This window comes from Triturus cristatus, chromosome 3_2, assembly GCF_964204655.1.
Source record: "Triturus cristatus chromosome 3_2, aTriCri1.1, whole genome shotgun sequence".
In the NCBI taxonomy this organism is placed as follows: domain Eukaryota; kingdom Metazoa; phylum Chordata; class Amphibia; order Caudata; family Salamandridae; genus Triturus; species Triturus cristatus.
The window spans coordinates 807,118,547-807,143,070 of record NC_140584.1 but is presented as its reverse complement, the minus strand read 5'-3'; the positions used below and the strand labels follow the sequence as shown (position 1 = coordinate 807,143,070).

Genomic DNA, 24,524 nt, shown 5'->3' with positions numbered 1-24,524 from the left:
AGGGAGAGGATTAGGCTGTATGGCCTAGCAGAACGGTCGACGTCGAAGCAGTTGGTCCCTGTTTGCTCCCCATCGACGTCGGGCTCGGCGTCGAAGACTCCAGCGGCGGGATCGTCGCGGAGAGGTGAGGAGTCAAGGGGAAGTCATGCTGCAAAGAGAAAATCGTCGTCGACTTTAGATTCAGCGTCGAAGCGGATGCGTTCGACGTCGACGGCGTCTAAAAGCTCGGCGTCGAGGACTCGGCGCCACAGTTCAACGTCGAAAAAGCATCTGTCGACGTCAAGAGAAGATCGATCGACGTCTGCACAGAGATATCGTTCGTCGTCGAAAGAAAGACATCGTTCGACGTCGAGGTCAGCGAGACATCATTCGACGTCGCAAGAAGTACGTAGGCGATCTCCACCACAGTCGACGTCGAGACCAAGATCGCCGTCAAGATCAAGATCGCCATCGAGGAAACATCGTTCGACGGCGAAGAGGCTTTCGACGTCGTCGGAGCATTCGACGTCGAGACAGAAGTCTCCGTCAGGAGTCGACGTCGAGGCAGAGGCCTCCGTCGGAGTCGACGTCGAGGCAGAGGCCTCTGTCGGAGTCGACGTCGAGGCAGAGGCCTCCGTCGGAGTCGACGTCGAGGCAGAGGCCTCCGTCGGAGTCGACGTCGAGGCAGAGGCCTCCGTCGGAGTCGACGTCGAGGCAGGTGCCTCCGTCGGAGTCGACGTCGAGGCAGGTGCCTCCGTCCTCACAGGTCTCCAAAGCTTTGGTGAGGTACATGAAGCCTCCGTCGAAGATAATCTCGACGTCGAGACAAGAAGCTCGGAGCCTCGAAGATTCGAGTCAAAGATCTCTGGTGATAGGCCTATCACCGTCGAGGCAGCCCTCTGTTGAGGGTACGCAGGAGGTGTCACATGTTCGCCTCACGATTCGACCAGTCTCAAGGCGAAAATCTCCTCATAGACTGATATATACAACTCCTGAGTCACCGCGTCTCATATCTATCTCGCCTTCAGGATCAGAGGGCTCAGGTTCAAGATCCGAATCACCAGAGCTTGTGCATCAATCTCCAGTACCTGCAAAAGAAAGTTCGCAGGAGGAGGACAATGCGGTACCTCAAAGTCCCGTAAGGGAGATGCCTCAGGACCCCGCTATGCCAGACGCAATAAAGGCATCGCTAACAAGAATAAGGGGCGTGGTATTCCCAGCGACACCGATCAGACCAAGATCTCGAGAAAGAGAATCCCGAAGTCCCTCTCGAGCGCCAAGAAGGCGATCCAGGTCTCCCTCCCGCAGAAGAGAGTTTTCCAGATCAGAGAAAAGGCGCCGTAGAACCCCTTCTACCTCCCCTTCTTCCAGATCATCCAAAAGGGATTATTCACCGACACTCTCGGAGACGCCACCCTCTCGGGTATCTCCGGTAGATGATATTTCTACGTTTCAGGAAGTGTTGTGTAGAGGAGCTACAAAATTAAATATCCCTATGCCGGTTCAGGAGACCACTTCAGCCATAATCTTTGAAACTCTTCATGAACGCACAGTGTCACGCCCGTTATTGCCATTAGTCCCCGGTTTGTTACAACCGGTAATGGATATCTTTCTTACACCAGCAACCACCAAAACGGCGCCGGCGAGAATTCTAAAAAAGTACCGTCCAGCTCCGGAGGATCCTTTATTCCTTAAATCAGATCCTCCACCGGACTCTGTCATCACCGCCGCTGCCAGGAAGACACATGCAGTAGCTGGGTCTTCAACGGTACCACCAGATAAGGACAGTAAGACACAAGACTCCTGGGGGAGGAAAGTTTGCGGCTCAGCATCCTCAAGCTTAAAGGTGGCGAGTGCCTCGGCGCTTCTGGGGCGCTATGATAGGTCATTATGGGACTCTCTGCAGAGGTTCATTGACAAAGTTCCATCAGAGGACAGACGGGACTTTGAAGAGATTTTGCATGAGGGGAGTCTGGTTTCTAACCAGATCATAAGTGCAGCGGCGGACGGGGCAACACTGGCAGCGCATGAATATGCACATGGAGTCACAGCCAGAAGATCATCCTGGCTTAGATTGACGGCCTTGAAACCGGAAGCGCAGGCAAGAATTTTAAATCTGCCTTTCTCCGGTAGTTCTCTTTTTGGGTCCCATGCAGACGAAGAAATGGCCCGTATGAAGGCAGAGCTGGAGACCATGAAAGCTGTCGGGCTTGAAAAGAGAAAAGAGTTTCGACGCCGCAAGGGAAATGACAGGCGCAGTTACCAACAGAGGGTTCAAACCCCTCATTGGCAAAAGAACCAGGACCAGCAAGGTCAAAAGAAACAGCAATACCAGTCCCGCAAGCCATCCAGGGGACGGGGTAACAACAGGCAGTCTAATGCTGGAAACAAAGCTCCGGGGAAGCAATGAGAAGCCGCTTCCTCCGATGCTGTCCACCGATCCGGTGGGAGGAAGTGTTGCACATCATCTTCCAGAGTGGCAGTCCATCACAAAGGACAAGTGGGTACTGAATATACTGCGTCATGGGTACTCGCTTCGTTTCAGAAGTCACCCCCCATCGATTCCTCCTGTCAATTCATCCCAGCATCTAAAGCAGCTCAGAGAAGAGGTAGCGACGCTTCTACTCAAATCTGCAATAGAGAAAGTGCCCTTAAACCAAAGAGGAAAGGGAGTTTACTCCAGATACTTTCTCATCCAAAAGAGGAGTGTGAAGGTAGAGTTCAGACCCATTTTAGACCTACGGATACTGAACAAACACATAAGAAAGGAAAAATTTCGCATGCTGGCGCTCCACCAAATATATCCTCTTCTCCGGATGGGCGATTGGATGTGTTCATTGGACCTTCAGGATGCATATTTCCATATTCCCATCCTAAGGAATCATCGAAAATTTCTCAGGTTTGTGGTAGGCAACTCTCACTATCAGTTCAAAGTCCTCCCATTTGGCCTGAAGTCAGCTCCTCGAGTATTCACAAAATGCGTGGCAGTAGTAGCGGCTGCTCTGAGGCGCGCAGGAGTCTTCGTCTATCCCTACCTAGACGACTGGCTAATAAAGGGCTCATAACCACAGAATGTGCGGTCACAGCTGTCGCTATGCCTGAACTTATGTTGCAAGTTGGGTCTCAGAGTGAATGCCAAAAAGTCCAATTTTACACCAACGCAGAGGATCCACTACCTGGGCGCAACTATAGACTCCGTAGTAGGAAAAGTGTTTCCTTCGGAGGAAAGACAGTCATCCATTATGCTAAAAGGCAGACAGATTATAACCAACAATCTGTCGTCGGCAAGGCAAATCTCTTCTCTGCTAGGGGCCATGGCATCCTGCATCTTCCTAGTGCCCAATGCCAGGCTAAGGATGCGTCCTCTTCAGCAAGATCTCGAGGACAAATGGGATCAAAGGAACTCCCTGTGGGAAGAAAAGGTTTGCCTCTCCTCTGCAGCCAAACAGTCAGTCAAGTGGTGGCTGAAGCCAAGGAATCTACAAGTGGGGATCCCCTTCCATCAAGAGCCCCCAACTCAGACCTTAATCACCGACGCTTCCCTTCAGGGATGGGGTGCGCATTTTGGGACTCTGCAAACTCAGGGACAGTGGTCCAGCAGCGAGCAGTTGTACCACATCAACATGCTGGAGCTCAGGGCAGTCCACCTAGCCCTCAAAGCGTTCCTGCCTGCGATCACGACGAGTACCATTCTAGTGCAGACGGACAATACCACCACAATGTACTACCTGAACAAGCAGGGGGGTACTCGATCCAGAACGCTCTCGCTGGAAGCTCAGTCCCCGTGGCACTGGATCCTAGCAAGGAACATCTCATTGAAAGCGGTGCACCTACCAGGAGAACTCAACGTGCAAGCAGACTTACTCAGTCGGCATTTTCAAGAGCCAGAGGACTGGGTAATCAACGACGAGGTGTTAGAAGACATCTTCGGGGAATGGGGGCGTCCGCAAGTGGACCTCTTCGCGGACGAGCAAAACACAAAATGCCGAGGCTTCGCCTCAAGATACCATCGACCAGGATCCCTAGGGAATGCCCTTTTGATCAATTGGTCAATGACATTTGTGTACGCTTTTCCGCCTCTCCCACTAATCCCCAAGGTGGTGACCAAGTTGCAGAATTCATCTGCCAAGATGGTCCTCATAGCACCGGACTGGCCAAGGCAGTGGTGGTACACGGATCTCCTACACATGTCGATCCGACCCCACAAGCGGCTGCCGTGCAGGCCGGACTTGTTATCCAAGATGCAGGGGAAGATTTACCATCCCAGCCTTCCCTCGCTGAGCTTAACAGCATGGCTCCTGAAGTCCTCCAGTATGGCCATCTGAACCTCCCTCAAGAGTGTATGTCCATACTGAAGGAAGCCAGGAGGCCGTCGACAAGACACTCCTACTTCTGTAAGTGGAAAAGATTTCATATATGGTGTGCTCAGCATCATTATGATCCCACTAAATGCCAGGAGGATGTAATTTTGCCCTATCTTCTACATTTAGCGAGGGCAGGGTTGAAATTTTCATCCATAAAGGTTCACCTAGCAGCCATAACAGCATACAGGCGTTCGCCTTCACAGCAGTCATTTTTTAAAGTGCAGGTAGTGAAGGATTTCTTGCAAGGGCTCAAGAAAGTCTATCCCCCTGTTAGACCTCCCTCTCCTTCCTGGGAGCTAAACTTGGTTCTGTCGAAGCTCATGGGTTCTCCTTTTGAGCCTATTCATAAGGCTACCCTACAGCACCTCACATGGAAGACAGCATTTTTAATAGCCATCACTTCAGCACGGAGGGTCAGTGAGATACAGGCCCTCTGTTCTAAAGAGCCCTACACTATTTTTCATCTAAATAGGGTGGTGATGAGAACTCATCCTTCGTTCCTACCCAAGGTGGTATCGGAGTTTCATGTAAACCAAGCCATCTCCTTACCAACCTTTTTTCCCAACCCCTCCTCTCCGGCAGAGAGGGCGTTGCATTCTCTAGATGTCAAAAGGGTCCTAAAATTCTACCTAGATAGGACTAAGAATGTCAGGAAATCTGATCAATTGTTTGTGAACTATGGGGTTGTCCGTATGGGCTTTGCTGCATCCAAACGTTCCATTGCTAGGTGGATTGTTTCAAGTATTACATTGGCCTACCAACTGGCTCAGAAACCATTGGGGGCGCGCCCTAAAGCGCATTCGACAAGAGGAAAAGCGGCTACCGCGGCTTTTCTCCATAATGTCCCACTCTCCGAGATCTGCAAGGCAGCCACTTGGAGATCTGTCCACACTTTTACCAGGCATTATTGTCTGGATTCGGACACCAGAGCAGACACTCAAGTAGGACAAGCCTCCTTGAGGAATCTGTTCCATGCATAATCATTTTCATGATTCTCTTTCTCCATGGGTGATACAACCTTAGTTTCATTTGCCTGCAGGTGGAAGGGGAGCTTGCTACTCTATTCAGTGCTTATGACTATTGATGAGGATCCCCTGGAAGAGAAGGGTAAGTTACTTACCTGTAATCCTAGTTCTCTTCCAGGGGTATCCTCATCAAAGTCATAAGCAACCCACCCACCTCCCCAGGCAAATGAGAAGAAGTGTATTATTCATTATGGAAAGGATATATCTTTGTGTTTAGGACTACGGTCCCGCAAAGAACAACTGACCTAACTGTCACCCCTGAGGCATGATGGGATATGGAAGTCAGGGCTGCCTTAAAGGCACGGTGCCAGTTTTTACCTGTACAGGGCTTTTTAGTCTCTATGGTATTATATTGCAATGCAGCCTGCAGGCTGGCAATGTGTTGTACATCTGTGTTTTTCCACAGTTTGTTCTCTTTATTTTTTGCTTTCTCATGAGTGTTTACCTCATTAAAAAAAAAAAAAAAAAAAAAAGAGATTTAGGTGTATTGTTATACCTTTATATATATATATATATATATATATATATATATATATATATATATATATATATATATGTGTGTGTTATTGGATGTGTAGATTTACATTGCCTAGCCTTTTATGGGAGCTGCATTTGCTTGGAAAAAATGATATATGTTTATACATATACAGAGCTGTATATATGTATGTTTTTACATATATAATTTTATTATTTCCGGGGTCCCCGCACATGGGCGGGAATATTCAGTGCTTATGACTTTGATGAGGATACCCCTGGAAGAGAACTAGGATTACAGGTAAGTAACTTACCCTCTTCAATTATCGTGAGCTACCTATAGGGCCCACTGTAGTTCTCCCCTATGCTAGTCTAATTGTAGGTTGTAGGCTGCTTTTGCTTCGTACATATTACAAAGTTACACGTTTGTTTTGTGCCACATAATTATTTTAGAAATGGACTGCACATGTTTTTTTTATTTAGCTCTTCTGCTGGGATTCAGTCTGAACATTTCTTACAAGGCCGAACAACACTGTGCCCTGTTTTTTCTTTATGGTTGGTGACCAACACATCTAACACACAGACGTAACACACAGACATAACAAGGAGACCCAACTGCTGTGTTCTAATGGCATTTCTTTTTTAAGACAAGACTTGCCATTTCGAAAATAGAGAGTAGAATTTCTTGCAGAGGAAAGACCCTGGGACGAGCACTCCAGTCTTGCGCAATCGGAGATGCTGACCATCTACGGCAATTGCCAGGTATGGGGCCTGGCTCTAATCCCAGAGTTCTGGGATACATAATTGTGCTCACGTAGTGAGGTTAATCTTAGGCAAATATATCATTCGCCATAGTAGTGCTTTTCATTGGGTACAGTCTACTGATACTGCGAGTCACTCAGCTTAGTTGCATATGTTTCCTAATTGCAGCACAGTTAGTACATGATCGAGAACGATAGTTTCAATAAATAGTGTAAGCTTTCCTCCTGTCTGTTGGTTGTGTATTATGGACATGTATTATTGAGATAACGAAAGGTGATGGTCTGTTACCACAGTTCCTGAGGGGACTAGAGTGTTGTGTTCTGGGGTGCCAACGCACCTGTTACTCTGGGAAGGTTAGGAGGGCAAGTAAGGCACTATGAGCTAGTCTGGATTCGGGCTCAAAGGGACTAATGTGTTATGGTGACTCACTCCCTACATACTGACGTTCTGTGATCCCAGGAATAGTTCTGTTTCCAAAACAGAATCTCTGCAGCATGGCCCCACCAACGTTTGGTCTGGTACTTATTCACGGGTCTCCTGAGTAGTGCTTCTGCGTGTTCAGTGGTGTTAGGAAGTAATCCTCCACAGTATTTGAAAACACCTAATTCTGTTGGTTTTTCAAGCTTTAATGTTTAAAAGGATATCCTATTTTTGTGTTGCGCTTTGTTCCGTTCCTCTTTTCTCATGGAAGTGCCAGCACTTATTGCAGCATCTCCCTTTCCAATATGGCCCCAGGCTCCCTGTGAGCCCTTGGTCAGTGTCACACAGGTCCTTAAGTGTTGTCTGTTTTTCACGTTAGTGACTTGTCTCCAAGAGTCTATGTGCAAATGTCTTAGTTTAATCTGTTCCTCGTTACTTGTGATGGGATGACGTGGTGTACACCAGACAAAGCAAAATGTAAAAAAACATTAACTGCTCGTTTATGTCATTAGAGCAAAGTTTGCAGCGCCTCCCCATCGATGGGTCATCTTGGTGTTCTCTGGGTGTTGTAGTTATGGTGTGCTTGCTTTGAACTAACTGTGCACTAGATATCAGGTTTTACCAACCTTCCTAGCCCAGGCCTAACTCAGCAGAGCCCTCTATCCGGTAACCACCCAGAAACAGACTGCAGCATGGCCTTCAGGCAGGAGCTTCCCTCGTGGTACAGAGATCTCACAGACACTTTCTATAGACTGTGGTAGCCTCTGTTTGCTTAGACCCTGAAGGTCAAGGCATCAGGTAAGGGTCTAGGCCTGATGAGGTCTAGCGCTTCAAAACTGTGTGTGCAAAGCTCTGATCTTAGTTGCTAACGCAACGGGGGCTCAGATAGTACAAGCTAAGTTCCAAGACATGTGCCGCCGCTTCAGTGAAGTGATGGATTGGACATATCACATATCACACATCACATATCAAAATATTTACACAGAGACTTGCTCATGATCACACTGAGGGCAGCAGGCAGCTTGAACCTCTTCAAGTGAATCTAGGTCACGCCATGTAACGATTGTTGCAGCGAATTCGCCCGGGTTATTTTAATTTCCTGTGTTGGTTTAATTTATGCAGCAAATCTGCAGCTGACAGCGGCACACCCAGTGCACCCTCCTAGGAGGGCGGCCCCTAACTGCCGTATTCTGACACACCCACCATCATGCTAGTCTATGGGACCCCTGGGAGAGTCCTTCAATTCCTGCAATCTCCCTGTGTCTGGCAGGCTGAAGACATGTTCTTATACCTGCCCCAACAGTTGCCACGTTTGGTACACAAGGGTACCATCTCAGGGAGCACAGGAGGGGGGTGTCTATGCCAAACCCCGGAGTCTTTACAGCAGGACCCTGGGATGTAAGCGATGGCTCCCTGTTAGTCCCTCTGGCGGTTGCAAGCCTGCGCAACCGGGGGCTTGCCTAATGATGCTCCGCCCCTAAAAAGGCATGAGTAATAAACCTGAACTGATGGTCCACTTTATTTAAGGGAACAAATCTCCCAAATAAAATTGTATTACGGAATGGGTTGGTCCACAGCGCTGTTTGGCAGGTAGGTAGGCTGGTTACTCATCGCTGTCTACCCTTGGATCGGCCATAACTTAGCCCACCACGTTGGCATATTTTATTTATGAAATATACCTGCAGTAAACTGTTTTTCCACCAAACCATGTGTTGTGTGATTTATTTAATTCCGTGTAGGCTAAGTAGCCATTTATCTTTGTGGGGGAGGATTGCAGATATCGGCACTATGACTCTTGCTTAGTACATAAGGGGTGATCTTTCATGTGCAGTCTGTCTCTGAGGGGTGTCCTTCCCCTGTCCCTCTTCTCTCAATGTCTCTCTTCACTCTTTCCTTCCTCCTCTCTCTCAGCTTTCTCTCTCTCTCTCTCTCTCTCAGATACCACAACTGTATTGTTAAAAAGGGGGGTTCTTCTAATAGAAAGCCCCTTTTAAGACCCTTGAGCTTGTTTTAAGCAGGCCCAGGGCCTTTGGGTTATTGAAGAGGGCTCTGAAGTGGTATGTAATTAGAAGAGGCCCCCCGACCAACCTCTGAGGACTTCCAGGCCACCGGAGCCTGCAGTGCTAAAGCGAGGGGGCTGGAGATCCGAAGGGAACAGGATGTTATGATACTGAACTTGTGTAGTGCACAAAGATGTAAGTTGGTGAGGTTATGTTGATATCATATAATTCAATAGAACAAGAAAGATGAATGCGTGAAAAATCCCTGCTGTAATTTGAATGTGTAACCTCTGCTGTCACATAGCCCCATTTTATGTTTGACAAAATAGCTGTGGAGCAGTTTCAGTTAGCAAATATGTAGTTTCGCTCCTCATCTTAAATAGGGACTCTCACGTACCTGTGTCAGAAGGTCATTCGTTTTAAAAAACATTTTAAAAAGCTTTAGTAGAGTAAGGTTTCATGCGCAAGTAACTACCAACGGGGGCTCCTCCGCTATGGCAGAGGAGCATCACCCCCCAAATGCATCAAAACGCAGGAATGGAAAAATAAAATGATAATAAACACGATTTATTATTGTTTTGTTTGCCCTTTCCTACGGTGTCTTTGTAATCACGGCCATGGGGGATCACAGGCTGCAGGACAGGCTGCAGGAGGAGTGGTGGGCATGACGATATGACCGGCTGTCTCTGGCCGGTCAAACTGTCATGCGCACTGTAGCAGTCTCCAATCCGAGCTGCATTGTTGGGTTTGAAACAGCAGGCACAGGCTTCCAGTCTCACGGGGAGTGCAAATTTAGAGCGCTCAGGGCAATCCTGATGCTTCTCTCGTGATGTGTGAGCTGCGTCATGATTGGCCACAGTGGAAATATTGATTAGCGATTTTAAAAAGGGAATAAAGAGTTTCTAATGAAGCTTAAATAACTGAAAATTAAGCAGATAGCGCCAGGTTTACAATGCGCATTTTTTTTTATCCGCATTTGTTGCTTTGTTGTGTATGACCACCTAGCGCATAAGTTACCTTCCAGACATCGAAGTGTGAGTGTACATTTAGCAGTTGAATGTGAAAATATACTAGGTGCAGTTTTTTCACTTACCAAAAATAAATATGGATGAATTTTATATAAAAGAGGAAAAAAATACATGGGGGGTAAATGCTGACTGAAATATTTGGAGAAAAAAAAAAACTCTCGCCATCAATCCTAGAATCCTAGTTGTGAATGCCATTAACACCCTCTATAAATTGAAGATGTTAGGTCTCCTTCATAAAGCCCACCAGGGCTATCCTTATTGCTTTGCCCCAGGGCATCATATAATATGAACCATTGACAAGTCAGCGCTTTTCAAAAGGAAAACTACTGTGCATTTCTAAAGTGAAGCTTAACACTTTGGATGGCCAACTAGCGAAGCCAAAGTTCTACAATAGTTCTGAAATATCACTTTGTTACTCTGGTCCATGCAGCAGAGGTAGATAAGCTGGTGATCAGCATCAAGCTATATTTTTACCTGTGGAGTTCATTATGTACCTCTTGCTCAGTTAAGAAATTGGTTGCAGTGGCAGAATTGTTAATAAGGTAGCTATCCTAACTTAAACCAAGGTTAAAGACCAGTTTTTGTCTATATCACCCACTGCCTGTTTTGTAATAGAACATTGTTTTTTATTAATGGTCATCGCAGGAAGATATTGCATTTATCTTGTAAGAAATGTCTACAAAGAAACCCTAGCATCTGTAAGTGATTGTCCATTTCATCCCAAATCAGGTCATCCTGCTCAATTCTACAGTATGAATAGACCAGTGTCTCGGCACACTCCTCCAACCATAGGTGGTTCCTTGCCCTACAGACGCCCCCCATCCATCTCTTCACAACCGAGTCTTCAGAACCAGATGAATGGAGGCCCCTTTTATAGCCAAAACCCAGGTAAGGCTGGTTTCACACAAGTTACCTGTTAATATCCAGTAAGTTAACATTCAGACGAGCAAAGGAAATTAAAAAAATAAAGTTCCCAAACCACTGAAAATGTGTCATTCATGAAATATCTATGTGAAGTGCACAACATACAAAATGATAATTAAAACGTGAAAACATTTTCAGAGACATATTTGTAATGAATGCATCACTTTTAATAACAGACACAAACATTCAGTAATTGTTAGGACGCCGATTGCTGAATAACTTAGGTTATCCAGAACAGAAGTGTAACCTCTTCCGTGCCATTGTTGGATTCCCTGGATATTTTTTGTTCGAGCCTGGGCAGCACATGCGCTGCTCTGCGAGCAGAGTTGTATTGGAGTATGTACTTGAAGCCCCGCCCACTCTCTTCCCATATTTGTCATTGGCTTGTGTCATTGTCCTTCGTAAATGTTGGCTTTTGATTCGTCATTAGGCGTACCTCCATCGTACCACCATGTCTTCTTTTGTAACGTCCAAGGAGGACTGGCCCTTATACTTTGGTTGTTACATGGTACGTCTTCTTTAGTCTGTAAAAAGAACTATTGATGGACAGAATGCAGAACAATGTCATACATTCACCCCAGTACAGAGATCTGGGCCTAAATCCATAGTTGTTTTTGCTCACCATGCCTTTCCAGGTTGGACCCAGCCATATGCAAATCAGTCTTGACCCTGTGCCCAATTTGAACAGTCCCGCCCGAACTGCCAGGCCAGGTCCTCCCTGGACTGGAAACAAGCATCCTAGGACCGGTTTCGGGGTTTCACCTCTCTTCAGTCAGGATAGCTTGATTCCAGTGGCATGGAGAGCACAATGGATTTAACCCAGATCTTTTGACTGGGGGAGAATGTTTGCATTGTCAGCATTTCGTCCATCATTTGTTTGCTGTAACACTTCTTTAGTCTGTAAGCACTATTTTCTTTAATGTGTTTCTCTTACTGCAGGAGGGTCTCTCGTGCACAGTTGTGACCACCGGCTTGTTTGTCTAACTCGTAGCCAACAGGAGCTCTTCAGGGGTCATGGAGACAGAAGGGGGCAACTCAGCGATGTCTTAAAGGATTTGGAATTCAATAGGTCTCGCCTTTGTGAGAGTGTATAAGCTATTGGCATTGTAAATGACAATGCCTTTTATTTATGTTCCAAAAACCAAAACATAAATAAAAGGCATTGTTATTTACAATACCAATATCTCAAACTTGTGTAAATGTGAGACCTATTGCATTGCAGATGCTTGTTTTTCAATGGTACTGTACATTTATAACACCCTTTGTACCCTGAAGTCATGGAAAAAATTATTTTGTACATTTGAAATTCAGATGAGTCACTATCCTACAATACACCCTTCTGTGGCTCGCTTGTTAGTTTGCTTTTGGAGATATCAATATGCAAGCAGTACTCTTCTACAGATTCTGCAGAAGCTAGAGGTTCATTGAGTCTGAGGAAAATTACCCTTCTAACAAACCAGTATTAGAAGTGATGTTCTCTTCTCAAATAAGTATTTTAATCCTATTGCTGTAGCATTTAAACAGCATCTCACACCATGACCATGATTTACATTGAATTATCGTTGGATCACGATGGGATGGATATCTTAGGTGGGATACATGAGACATGCTCTAAACATGGTGGGGTTGCAGTGCTGCACGTAAGCAATTAGAGAGTGAGAATAGACGCAGGTGTGCAAGCAGATTTTTATCGTCTTTAGAATGGTCAATATATTAAGTAGAAAACCACGATTGGTTGGATCTGTGAGGCTCAAAGTAGTATAATATATGGATTGCCCTAAACTGCAGGGTCTGTTAAGCAATAAGAGAAGGATATATGAACTTTAACCAGGAGTTACAAAAGACCGTTTAGTGTTGTTGCATTTAGGTTCTGACTTTGAATTCAATTAATTGCTTCTATTTGAGTTCCTTATTTCATGGTTAGTACGCCATGGACTGCCAAACACAAATGGAGCAAAACATATGTTTCAGTAAAATGTAATGCTTGTTTGCTTTGAGTGTGAACCCAGTTGTTAAATATTCTTCATTGGCATCCTGTTTAAATAAAGCTTTAATTTCACTTAGTTAAGCTAGTTAAGTCTGTCCCTTTCAAGGACTTTTGATCAGTTATCTCCTAGTGTTAAACATTTTCTGGTAAAAACTGGGGTATGCTTTTTAGGTCTGGCTTGACAGCACAGTTTAAGCTTACTTTGTGATCAACAGAAAAAGAGCTTTCAAAAGTAATACTAACAGAGAGGTGTAGGCTATGCTTGTATATTGGTTTCCTTGAGTACCGCTTTTTTGTGGGCAGATGTGTTCTTCCATTGCAATAGATTGCTTGAATCCAGCTTTTGTCTTGTGGAAAAGCGTATGCTCAATACAGCATGAGTGTACCTGTTGCAGTGCTAAGCCTGCGATCAAGGCAAGTAGACTCACTGTCTGTTATGAGACGTTCTAATAAAGACAGTAGGTTTGAAACATTTATTGTGCAAAACCCATGTTAAAGTCAATAACCATTTATGGGTGATTTGTTATTACTCTCTAAAGCCTGCAGAGAGGTATTTTGTGCCATAGAATCTCAAAGATCATTATAGGAAATAAAGGATTTGGTGTTGGTTACCCTGTCTGACAAACCACAGGGCAAGAAGGTTTACACTCTGCTAATCACTGTAGGCCCACTTACGAGAGGAAGTATTTTGTGTTTTCAGATGTAATTTTGTACACATTTTTATGACTGTATCTATGGCGGTTGTTTTGTTGTAATGCCTATCGGCAATACAACAGCCTTGAGATTTTTAGGATGAAACGACAATGATAAAGGTTATAAACCTGATTGGTTCACTGGGAAAAACATCTTCTATACCATAGCCCTGGTTTTTTTTAATAATGAAAAGATATGACACTAGCAGTAGGCTTGGCTTATTTATTGTGAAACCCAATCACCCTTTAACAGTAGATTGCTACCACATCTGTTACATGCCTTATGTTTGTTACATTGAATCTTAAAGATTACTGTAGTGAGCAGGAGTTTTGGCATTTTTGTACACCACCACCCCTTTAATTTTTTACAGCATAACAGCTCCACAGACATAGCAATTTGGTATAGAAGAAAGATCATGTTATGGTGGCCTTTAGATAATTGAAGGACCTGCTGGTGTCTTAACATTTGTTAAGCATTCCATTGAAAGAGAATTTCATAAATGGAACTGCATTGTTTGACAGAACCCTAAACTGCTGTTGGTTGCGCAATGACCATGATATGGATATAGAGAGAGGGCAGCAGTTTGAAGACACTGACTCAAATTAGATTTTCTACAGAATACCACTGTGCTTCCTCTTCTGCCTTAAATATATTTATTTCTGGTTATCCTCAATTATGAGTTTTAATTCCACAACTAAATGTACTTGCTCACCTATGATGTGTACATTATTAGTATTAAACCCAGTGCATTCTAGTGCCCGCAGATCTGGTTTGTTATTGGCACCATTGACACAGTGCTCCTTAGTTTGCATCCTTCTGGAAAAAACAAGCTGGTCTTCCCTGAAATTAGGATCCTCTCTGCCATGGTCTCTTCTAGGAACATAATTTGAGTGACACGCTCACATGTACTCATCTTTAACAATATACTTCATCGAGCCAGGCATCAAAAGCATGGCTATTAGTGATAGAACTGAGTTTTTTTATTTTTTTATTTTTTTTTACAACAAATTGTATTCAGTTATTCCATTGAACATTGGCCCACAACCCTACAGTTACCTGTAGGAGACAAGAAACAAATATTGCAGGAGTTCCGACATTTAGCTTATTTTCAAAATCCTGCCAAACATGCAGGCTACATAACTTGAACAAACTGCAGACAGTACTAGATCTCGGGACGTGCATATGATACATTAGCAAAGTGAACGATTATCATACAATACGAAATGGTCCGGTCAGCGATCATTGGGATCAGGGAATCACCTATCAGGGGTCTATGGATGGCAGGGGGCGGAGTTCAATTCCATGATACGACGCCCATCGGGTCCAGATTTTCCTGTTTGTTGGGACAGCCCGAGCCAAGAATACTGCTATTTCTGCCCCCATGCATTTGTCCAGTTCAGTTTTCCATTTGCCTATGGTCGAGGGAGATGTCCCTTTCTACATTTGGGCGATATCGCGCTTGGCGATAGTGAGGGCCAGAAACAGTAAATATTGCTTGTACTTATTTGCCCCAATGCCGTCTGTTCTATGTAATAGGAAAAATCGTGGGTCAAATGGAAGCTCCCAAGAGAGTACTTCATTTAGGCAGGACAGAATTCTACGTCAAAAGGGCTGCAACGCCGTGCAGCTCCTAACTGTGTAAGAATGTCCCCTCCTCCCTCCCATCTCATAAACAAGTAGGGGACTGGATGACTCCCATCCGCCAGAGTCTGGCCCGTGTGTAATATGCGCAGTGGAGATATTTGAACTGTATCAGGGGGTATTGTGTCGAAACCGCAGCCCGCCGTGAGCTGGCAATGGCTTCGGCCCAGTCATCTGTCAGGTCAGGAATGTCGGCTTGCCACGCTCTCCGTGACTTATCAAGCGTTGTCTGTGTGTGGGTTGTCAATGTCTGGTATAATTGCTTAATCTTGTGTAGGCCCAAGTCTCCCATCAGTAGACTGCCCTCTAGGGGGTGGAATTCCGGAAGAGACTCAAGTGTGCGAATCAGGGCATGGCGGAATTGAAGGTATTTGTAAAATTGTGTTTTGCGTAGCTGGAACTCCACTTCTTGTTGCTGGAGGATTTCAGCGTGGTAACCCGCATCACATCTCCAGGGGTCGATATCCCCACCAGGTCCCACCTTCGGAACCCCGCCAGGGCTGCAACCGGACGGAGGTATGTGCCCTGCCATAAAGGAGTTGTTTGGGTTAGTATCCCGCTCCAACCCATCTGTCGAACTGTGTTGTGCCACAGATGTATCACTACTCTACTAGCCGGGGGTAGAAAATCCAGGCATTGGGCACTATAAAGGAGCTGAAGAGGAGGTGTTGCCTTTCATTGCCGCATGCTCAATTGCATAAGCCGTGTCGATTGGGGAGTGACACCACCATTCATTCACCACTAATAAGTGAGATGCCGTATAATATGGATAGATGTCCGACGCTGCGATCCCCCCCGCAGTAAGTATATTGCACGCATGTATGGAGTGCAACCCTGATCGACCCACCGTTCCAGATAATTTTGTTTTGTATGGCCTTGACTTGCGCAAACCAGGAACGCGGGATAGTGTAGGGGAAATTTTGTAGGCAATATAAAATCCGAGGCAGTGATACCATCTTAAAGATGGCCGATCGCCTGTACAGGGACAAGGGAAGAGAGGACCAGATTGTCGTTTCGCCGTTCAGACTCGTGAGCAGTGGTGTGATATTATGCGCCCAGGAGGCTTTGGAGCAGGGCGACACAAAAATGCCCAAATACTTAAAACCATCCATTGCATGGGACAGGTGCCATGCCCAGGCACCATGTCCTTGATGGCCGCATACAGGAAAGAGCACGGATTTCACAGGGTTAGTGAGTAGTTTCCCCGAACACTCTGAGGATTTGCAACATGCGGGGCCCAGAAAAACATGGGTCTGTCATAAAAAACAGCACGTTGTCTGCGTACAACACAATGCTGTCTGATTTCGACTGGGACAAGTCAAAGCCACGTAACACTGGGTCGCTCCTGGCCCACGCTGACAACAGTGGGGACAGGGGGCAGCCCTGTCTAGTGCCTCTTTGGATGGATAGAGAAGGGGTACGAGCAGTGCCCGGCTATACAAACTGATGCCGTTAAGTCTGTATAGAGCAAGTGGATATACGCTATAAAGTAGGGACATAAATTAATTACCTCAAGTAATTGGAAGAGATAGACCCGGCTAAGAGAGTCAAAGGCCTTGTCCGTATCAGCCAGTAGAATAATTGCCAGCCGTCCCAGCACCGGGGTTGCTGCCATGGCGTTATGCACTCTCCGGATGTTACGGCGGGTAGCTCGTTGGGGCATAAAGTCCGACTGAGACAGAACTGAGTTTTGACAAGTTTTTATTTAGTATCCTATGTAGTCATTGGGGTTTGATTAATTACAGTAAGATTGGAAGCAAGAGCTGCATATAACTCCCAAGTTGACGCAAAATGTTGGGATCTTTGGCACCTCACCAATGGCCTTATTGGATCTACGTCTTGCCTTGTGCCATCTTAAGCCTAAATTTCTATGCCATTCCCAATGGGTAAGGAGTCTGGGTTAAGACATGTATATTGTCCCATTCAACTCTCTAAAACCTGAAGGAGCCTGTATTTTCTTGACTGACAAACCTCATTAGGATCCAGAGTTTCTCCAGCCAAAGGTCTTTGCAAGCCAGGTCTTCATACACTCTAGCAGACACCATGTGTTCCTGTTGGCATTACCCATCATTCAAGTTGGTCATGATCCTCCAATGCAGTAGAACAACTCGTAATCCTTTTTACCCCTTGTTTGTGGATCCGTATTTAGTAACTATTTAGAAAACATGACAAAGTAAAATGGATAATAGATTTCAGTTACTCATTCATTGGAAGAAAAATGGCTTTCTCATTTTAGAAACATAAGAATTTTGTACACGGTGCATTGCAGACTAGAGATTTGTCATTTTAAATTGTGAGTTTGCATGTCCATCTTGCCAGGACCATTCATTTTTTATAAACTAATATTGCATAGCTCATTTGTCTTCCGAGAGTTATTATCCATAAAAGGAGGTTAGGTGTGTTTTTTAAAAACATTTTTAATCCGTTAAATGGAGAAATCAGGATAATTTTCAGTTTCATAAGCCGTGGAGTCAGGTAAGTGGCGAATTCACCTCCCTCTAAAGAATCAGTTACCAGCATTTGTATAGTGGGTACTGCCATTATAATGGCATTGTAGCTCTTTGTCAATCTGAGTGCCCTTTCGGGGTTACCATTAGTTGATTGTCTGTGTTTGTTGCTCTCTGTGAGAAGTTAGTAAAGAGTTTGTTCAAAATTTAGTTCAGAAGTGTCTTTTGTATATCACTGTGAAATTAAAATGAATATGATATTGAAAATATTGTAATCTCTTAAGTGCTTTGATGGATGTGTCGAAGGGCTTTCTGCTCTTTGGACTGTATGGTTGGGTGAAATGATTTCCGTGCACATCTCACTATCCAAGTGGGTAATTATGAAGTAGCGTGCACATGACGGTGTGGTATGTGTGCACTGCTGCCTGTATTGGTAGGGCGTATAATAGTGACCCTGTTGCTGGTTTCATGCCACTTTGCCAACTGTATCGTTTTGATGCTTTTATCTCCACAAGGGTGTAAGTATTTTTTCTAGAGTGTGATTTCTGACGATAAAACTGTGCCAAAACGTGACTCTAGTGAAACACGTTTGTGGCTTATGACTCCATGTGTCTTCCAAAATGCCTTAAAACCACTATTCATAAATTCATGAAATCCCTTGATGCTTTTTAATACCCAAAAGGCATTGTTTTATTTGATGATACAAGTGTTTGTAACTGAGTTTAATACTTGAAGCATATCTGTTTATATTAGACCTCCAAATCCCATCTGTGCATCTCTTACTGTATAACAGATACCATGTCCTCCTTCTAAGTTGGGACCAAACCTGTGTAGTTCAGTATTCTTAGTCTAGATTGACACTTTGGTCTCACTTTGCCCTGAAGTCGAACTTTGTTTTTTCAAGCTATGCTTGGGAGCAGAGGAAAGTGTCTTTAAAGGCTTTTCAGTTAATATTGAAACCATGCATTCATACCCAATGACGCCTTCCCTATGTTAGCATGGTTTTGTCAGATGCTATCGACAATGGACTAATCACCTGCCTGGTGAAGGGTTTCACAAATGCATATAAATCTAGAAATGACGCCAATCCAAAAAAAAGGAAATAATCCTACTAGAAAGTAAACGTTTGACCTTTGTTCTTATCAGAATATGGCATAAGGGCGCAAGCAAACTTTAACCTATGTTGTAAAAGTCCCTAAGCAAACAAAATGCAGGCACCCACCCATTGCTGCTGGAATCTTTTAATCTTTCCGTTTTGATATTTTATTTTTGCCCTGCACACACAAATCGAGGGGCAAGCTAAATATTGATGCATTGATCATTATAGATGTCTATATCTCCAGCTTCAGGAATGAAGGCAATACACTTGACCTTTCTGGGGGGAGTTGTCCTTGCCACAATCAGGGGTCACCCAAAGGGATCCTGCTTTGCTTCTAATAATTACTACTGTGAGCCACACTTGAGGATAAGCATCACCAGACATCCACTCCAACATTGCAGAATGTCTTTTTCAATGTTGGCGCGATTTACCCCTAAATTGTTCCACATTGCAATGTTCATGAGGTAACTGCTTCCATCAAGTGCAGCCTAAAGCTCTTGATATTTCCCGTTCTATGCGTACAACCATTACTTTATGCTTTCCTGGCCTTACTGGAGCGGTGTTCTAGTCGTTGCCCAGTAGTGGACAGACTGTTCTTTTGATTGTAATGCGTATCAAAAGAACCAAATATATCACTATTTTCATATACCACTGATGCTGTTTTCTACAGCTGTGCAACCTCAAATTGAAATGCCACATCAAAAAGCAGCGTCTATATTTCTAAATCCATCATGAAAACTGACCTAACTTCTGTCACCTCACCTATTTTCTTTCAAATGGCCCTCACCATAATTTCCATTCTCCCTCTAAGCACAATCTGCTCTGTCATGTGCATGTTTGCGTTATCTCTATGATTATATCTCTGAAATCTGCCCACAACTCATATCAAGGATCACACCCTTCTCCTTTCAAAGCCATACACCTGCAACCTAACAATACCTTAAATAATCAAGCTCATCTACTATCCCTACCCACCATCTGCAATAACATACATATCGCCACATCACTAATGGTCCCACCCAACTCCTGTTAATGTAACCTATCACAAGGAAACTGGAATAAATGCATGGAATGGTTTGCTGAGCACACTAGACTTATCCCAGGAAGAAACAATAATCCATGACCTTGACTAATCCCTAACCTTAGGTCCTGGACCAGCATAAAGCACTTCAGCGCCTCATCTGGGGTAGTACGCACTAGATAAATACAATATAAATAAAAAAGGAAATGGGCTGCTTGTTTCCTGCTCATTTTAACTGCTGTTCTCCAGATCCCGCAAGACCACTGCCTCTAAACAAGGCGCCCATCATGGACTGGGAATGACCATGGCGTATCATTGTTTTATCATTTTAAGATAACCAACACATTCATTGTAAGTTTGACAGGCATGCGTTAACTTTTTTTTAAAACACTTCTTTGTTTTTTCACTGAAACAGTCAGTACAACACACACACAAGACATTTAGAAATATGGGTAGTTTTAAGTACAGTCCCTAATAAATTTCCCTCATTGCTTTAATATTTAGGTTCACTGCTCCCTGTTTGAGAGGTGCTCACTACCTCGTTTGTGTGATAATTGTGTTCCTCTCGTCAAGAGCTGCTGACGTCCTCTAATGCTCTTTATTGGTCTCCTCGTTTCAGACTCTTCCCCCTTCGGTGGAGCCCGCTGCTGATGTCCTTTTGTTCTGCGATATTCCTTCCTTGCACATTACTATGTCAGTGTTGTATTTGGGAGTCCTTATCGCTTAACCAGGTCATCGGCACTGCCTTTGTGCTAACACCTGAGCTAGATTGAGGAATTTATATTGCATCTTTTTCCCTTTTTCATAGGGCACCACTCCCAGTAACCACTGTAGGGGTCTTGGGTCAATTTGTATTCTGGTGCTTGTCCCTACTGTGTTAAGGACAGTGGCCCAAAAGTACCTCACAAGAAGACCTTTCCAGGCCAGACTGAGTAATGAGGCCTTCACTGCTCTACACTGAGGACAGGCCTTGCCTCTCCTAGAGTATATTTTGTTCAAAACTACAGGGGATAATTATGTGCGATGCAGGAAATTGAATTTTATAAATTTGAATCTTGCATTGCCCGATACCTCACACACCTGGGCACATGATTTTTCCAGGACATATCCGTGAAACGTTTGCCTATGTCTGCTTCCTAACCTTCTCTCCCTTTGGTTGCCCTGAGGGGGTTTTCCTGCTTTTGTGCTCTATACATATGGGTATGTCATATGGAGCCTCGTTGTAACATACCTTCCAGTGTATATGTGAAAGGCAGTGTGGACGGGAAACTTGTCCATATTTCCCTGGCCATTCTGGCCTGCTTAGCATATTGAAGAAATTGTTCTTGCCCCACCCCAAAGGCTTTCCCGCCTCTTGGAACTTAAGGAACGTGTCCGTGGGACAGGATATTGGCCTCTCAGTGTCTCACATCCACACCCTAAACCCCACCCTAGACTGGGTCATCAACATTATCTCTGTAATGCGTCAAAAGGACTGTAGCATCCACAGCTGAGGTTTTCTAGCAAAGCGTGGCTTGCAGAAAATTCTTTTGACAATCTGTTCCCATGCCCACCCTGATTGTCTGATTATATAAGGGTAGTCTTCAGGAATGCAGCTTCCCCTCATTAGGAGTTTGAGTAGGTGTCCCTCACAGTGTGTGCCCTTCAAATGTTTCCGTTCCCAGTTCTCCGCTAATATTACCCATTTAGTTACATGTTGCAAATGTGCAGCATAGTAGTAAGCTTCATGCTTTGGGGGTCCCTGTTCTCCTTTTCCTAGATCATACTGAAATATTCCAAAGTCACTGTGCTTGGTTTTCTCCTTCCACACCAATTTGATCATCAGGCAGTGTAGTATCTTTTATGTGGTTCTAGAAAGAGGACACAGGGAGTTCTGTAGTAATATAGACAGCAGGGTAGTCCCACCACCTTTGCCCCTACTACCCTTCCCATCACCGATACTGGTAAGGAGGTCTGAAAATTGTGCGGAGGCTTTGTAGGACTCTCCCCATATCGTAATCGTATTGTTTGTCCTGTGTATGAGTCACCATTAGTCCCAGATTCCGAAATTTCTTATTTCCCAAAGAACCCCTAGGTCCGGGATGTTTTAATGTTGCAAAAATATAGCAGAACTGTGTATTTTTTTTGTTTAAAGAGAAGAACAAGTTTGGTCTTGAAAACGATGGTTTATATGGGTTTAATACCACCGAAACGCGTTGACGCATTGATTTAACTAAATCTGGTGGAAATATTGGCTTGCCCGAGAGAAACCGAAAAAGATTAGTTTGCCGGACACCATATTGAATTTCCCAACCTATTACTCAACGAACAATAAGTGCACGTGTTTTGTAATATGCTTTCTTTTTCCTTCTCTTTTCTACCCTTTCTTCTCTCCTTCAAGGATTAGCTATGTTACAGCGATTAAAAAAGACCTGTTGGTGATTTATTGCTTTTGGTTTTAGTGGTGCCTTTTATCTAGGGGTCTTGGTTCAATTTGTATTCTGGTGCTTGTCCCTACTGTGTTAAGGACAGTGGCCCAAAAGAACCTCACAAGAAGACCTTTCCAGGCCAGACGGAGTAATGAGACCTTCACTGCTCTACACTGAGGACAAGCCTTGCCTCTCCCAGAGTGTATTTTGTTTAAAACTACAGAGGATAATTATGTGCGATGTATCAATTTGAATATTGCATTGCCCAATACCTCACACACCTGGGCACATGATTTTTCCAGGACATATCCTTGAAACGTTCGCCTGAATCTGCTTCCTAACCTTCTCTCCCTTTGGTTGCCCTGAGGGGGTTTTCCATGTTAGTGCTCTCTACATGTGGGAGATGGTATGTCACATGGAGCCTCATTGTAACATACCTTCCAGTGTACACGTGAAAGGCGGTGTGGACGGGGAAACAAGTCCTAATTTCCCTGGCCATTCTGGCCTGCTTGGCATATTAAAGAAATTGTTCTTGCCCCACCCCAAAGGCCTTTCGCATCTCTTGGAACTAAAGGAACGTGTCCGTGGGACAGGATATTGTCCTCCCAGTGTCTCACATCCACACCCTAACCCCCACCCTACACTGGGTCATCAACATTATCCCTGTAATGCGTCAAAATGACTGTAGCGCCCACAACTGCAGTTTTCTAGCAAAGCGTTCCTTGCAGAGAATTCTTTTTACAGTCTGTTCCCATGCCCACCCTGATTGTCTGATTAGATAAGGGTAGTTTTCAGGAATGCAGCTTCCCCTCATTAGGAGTTTGAGTAGGTGTCCCTCACCGTGTGTGCCCTTCAAACGTTTCTGTTCCCTGTTTGTGTTTCTAGAAAGAGGGCACAGGGAGTTCTGTAGTAATATAGACAGCAGGGTAGTCCCACCACCTTTGCCCCTACTATCCTTCCCATCACCGATACTAGTAAGAAGGTCTGAAAATTGTGCGGAGGCTTTGTAGGACTCTCCCCATATTGTAATCATATGTCCTGTGTATGAGCCACCATTTTTCCCATATTCTGAAATTTGTCTATTTCCCAAAGAACCCCCAAGTCCGGGATGTTTTAATGTTGTAAAAATATAGCAGAACTGTGTATTAGACCAACACGATTTCAAGCTTTAGGGACTCGGTCTACATATATTATCAGTGAATGTTGGTGGGTTTCCGAGTAGCCCAGAGTACCACATCTAACCCTTTAACTAAATAGTGTAACAGGTGTTGATGGCAACCTCTGACATTATACTCTCCCAAGTAGTCTGTGGAAACCGGGCCAAACCTTTTGTTTGTTACTCTTGCGCACTCAAGGTAAACACAAGAAAGATGCGACAATGCATTTTCAAACATTTATTGAAATTATCGTATTCTTGCATAACAAGCGTGAGATGCGGTTATCAGAAAGATAAGACCTGTTACTCAAATCAGCAATGTTAGAATGGTAGTTTGACAACTCCTATCTGTATCTACATTCTACTCAGAGAGCATAGCGATAGCATTATTCTGCCAGACCAATTGGGATAGTATAGCCTCTATACCTTTGTCTTAGATGTCAGAAAGTTGGTCGCAATACACAGGCTATCTTCCTGGGCAGAATGGAGTCTGAACCAGCGATGGCTGCATCTCAGTCCAGAGCATTTCCGTGATAATTCCCAGCATGGAAATGCTCCTCTCAAAGAGGCTTAGCATGAAAACTGTTTATATAATAAAACGCTTCTCTTATCAACTGTGCCAGAGGCACAGAGCAGCTCATTTGGTTTTACCTAGCTAAAATGAAAACAACGGGGCGTCGGTTCATGTGGTATCAGAAATTATGAAAGTGTGGCAGAGGGCACCACGAGTAAGATGTCAACTTAAGAAGATGAATCTATAATGGGGAATATATGCAACGCCACGAAGGGTGGGAGGCAAATGTTTGATACAGTTTGGCTGAGAAGCCATCGCTACCCAGTGTTTTTGTTTTCAGCAATTCTCAGAGCGCTTCCCGTAATTCTTCCAGGGTGAGCTCTCCACCTAGCTCCTCCCTCTGTGTCAAGCCCAGTTTTGGGATGGTCATGGAGTCCAGATAATTATTCAGGGTTTCTGATGACACTCTAGTCCCTTGAGAATAAATACGTTGCAGGTAGAACGCCATAACCGTGTTAACTGCGTTTTGCATTATAGCAACTGTGCCGTCAGGGTTGCGTATTACTAGGCATCTGGGTAGGT

General features: G+C 44.5%; 1 protein-coding gene across 8 annotated transcripts in view; it reads left to right on the top strand.

The window, feature by feature from the left end:
• ABI2 (abl interactor 2) overlaps positions 1 to 24,524 on the top strand; it is a 741,358-nt gene that overhangs the window by 595,310 nt on the left and 121,524 nt on the right. For all 8 annotated transcript variants that reach the window (XM_085648940.1, XM_085648938.1, XM_085648941.1 and 5 more), the window contains one exon: positions 10,782 to 10,940. In XM_085648940.1, coding sequence (XP_085505066.1) covers positions 10,782 to 10,940 — 159 coding nt within the window. The remainder of the gene's footprint in view (positions 1 to 10,781; positions 10,941 to 24,524) is intronic.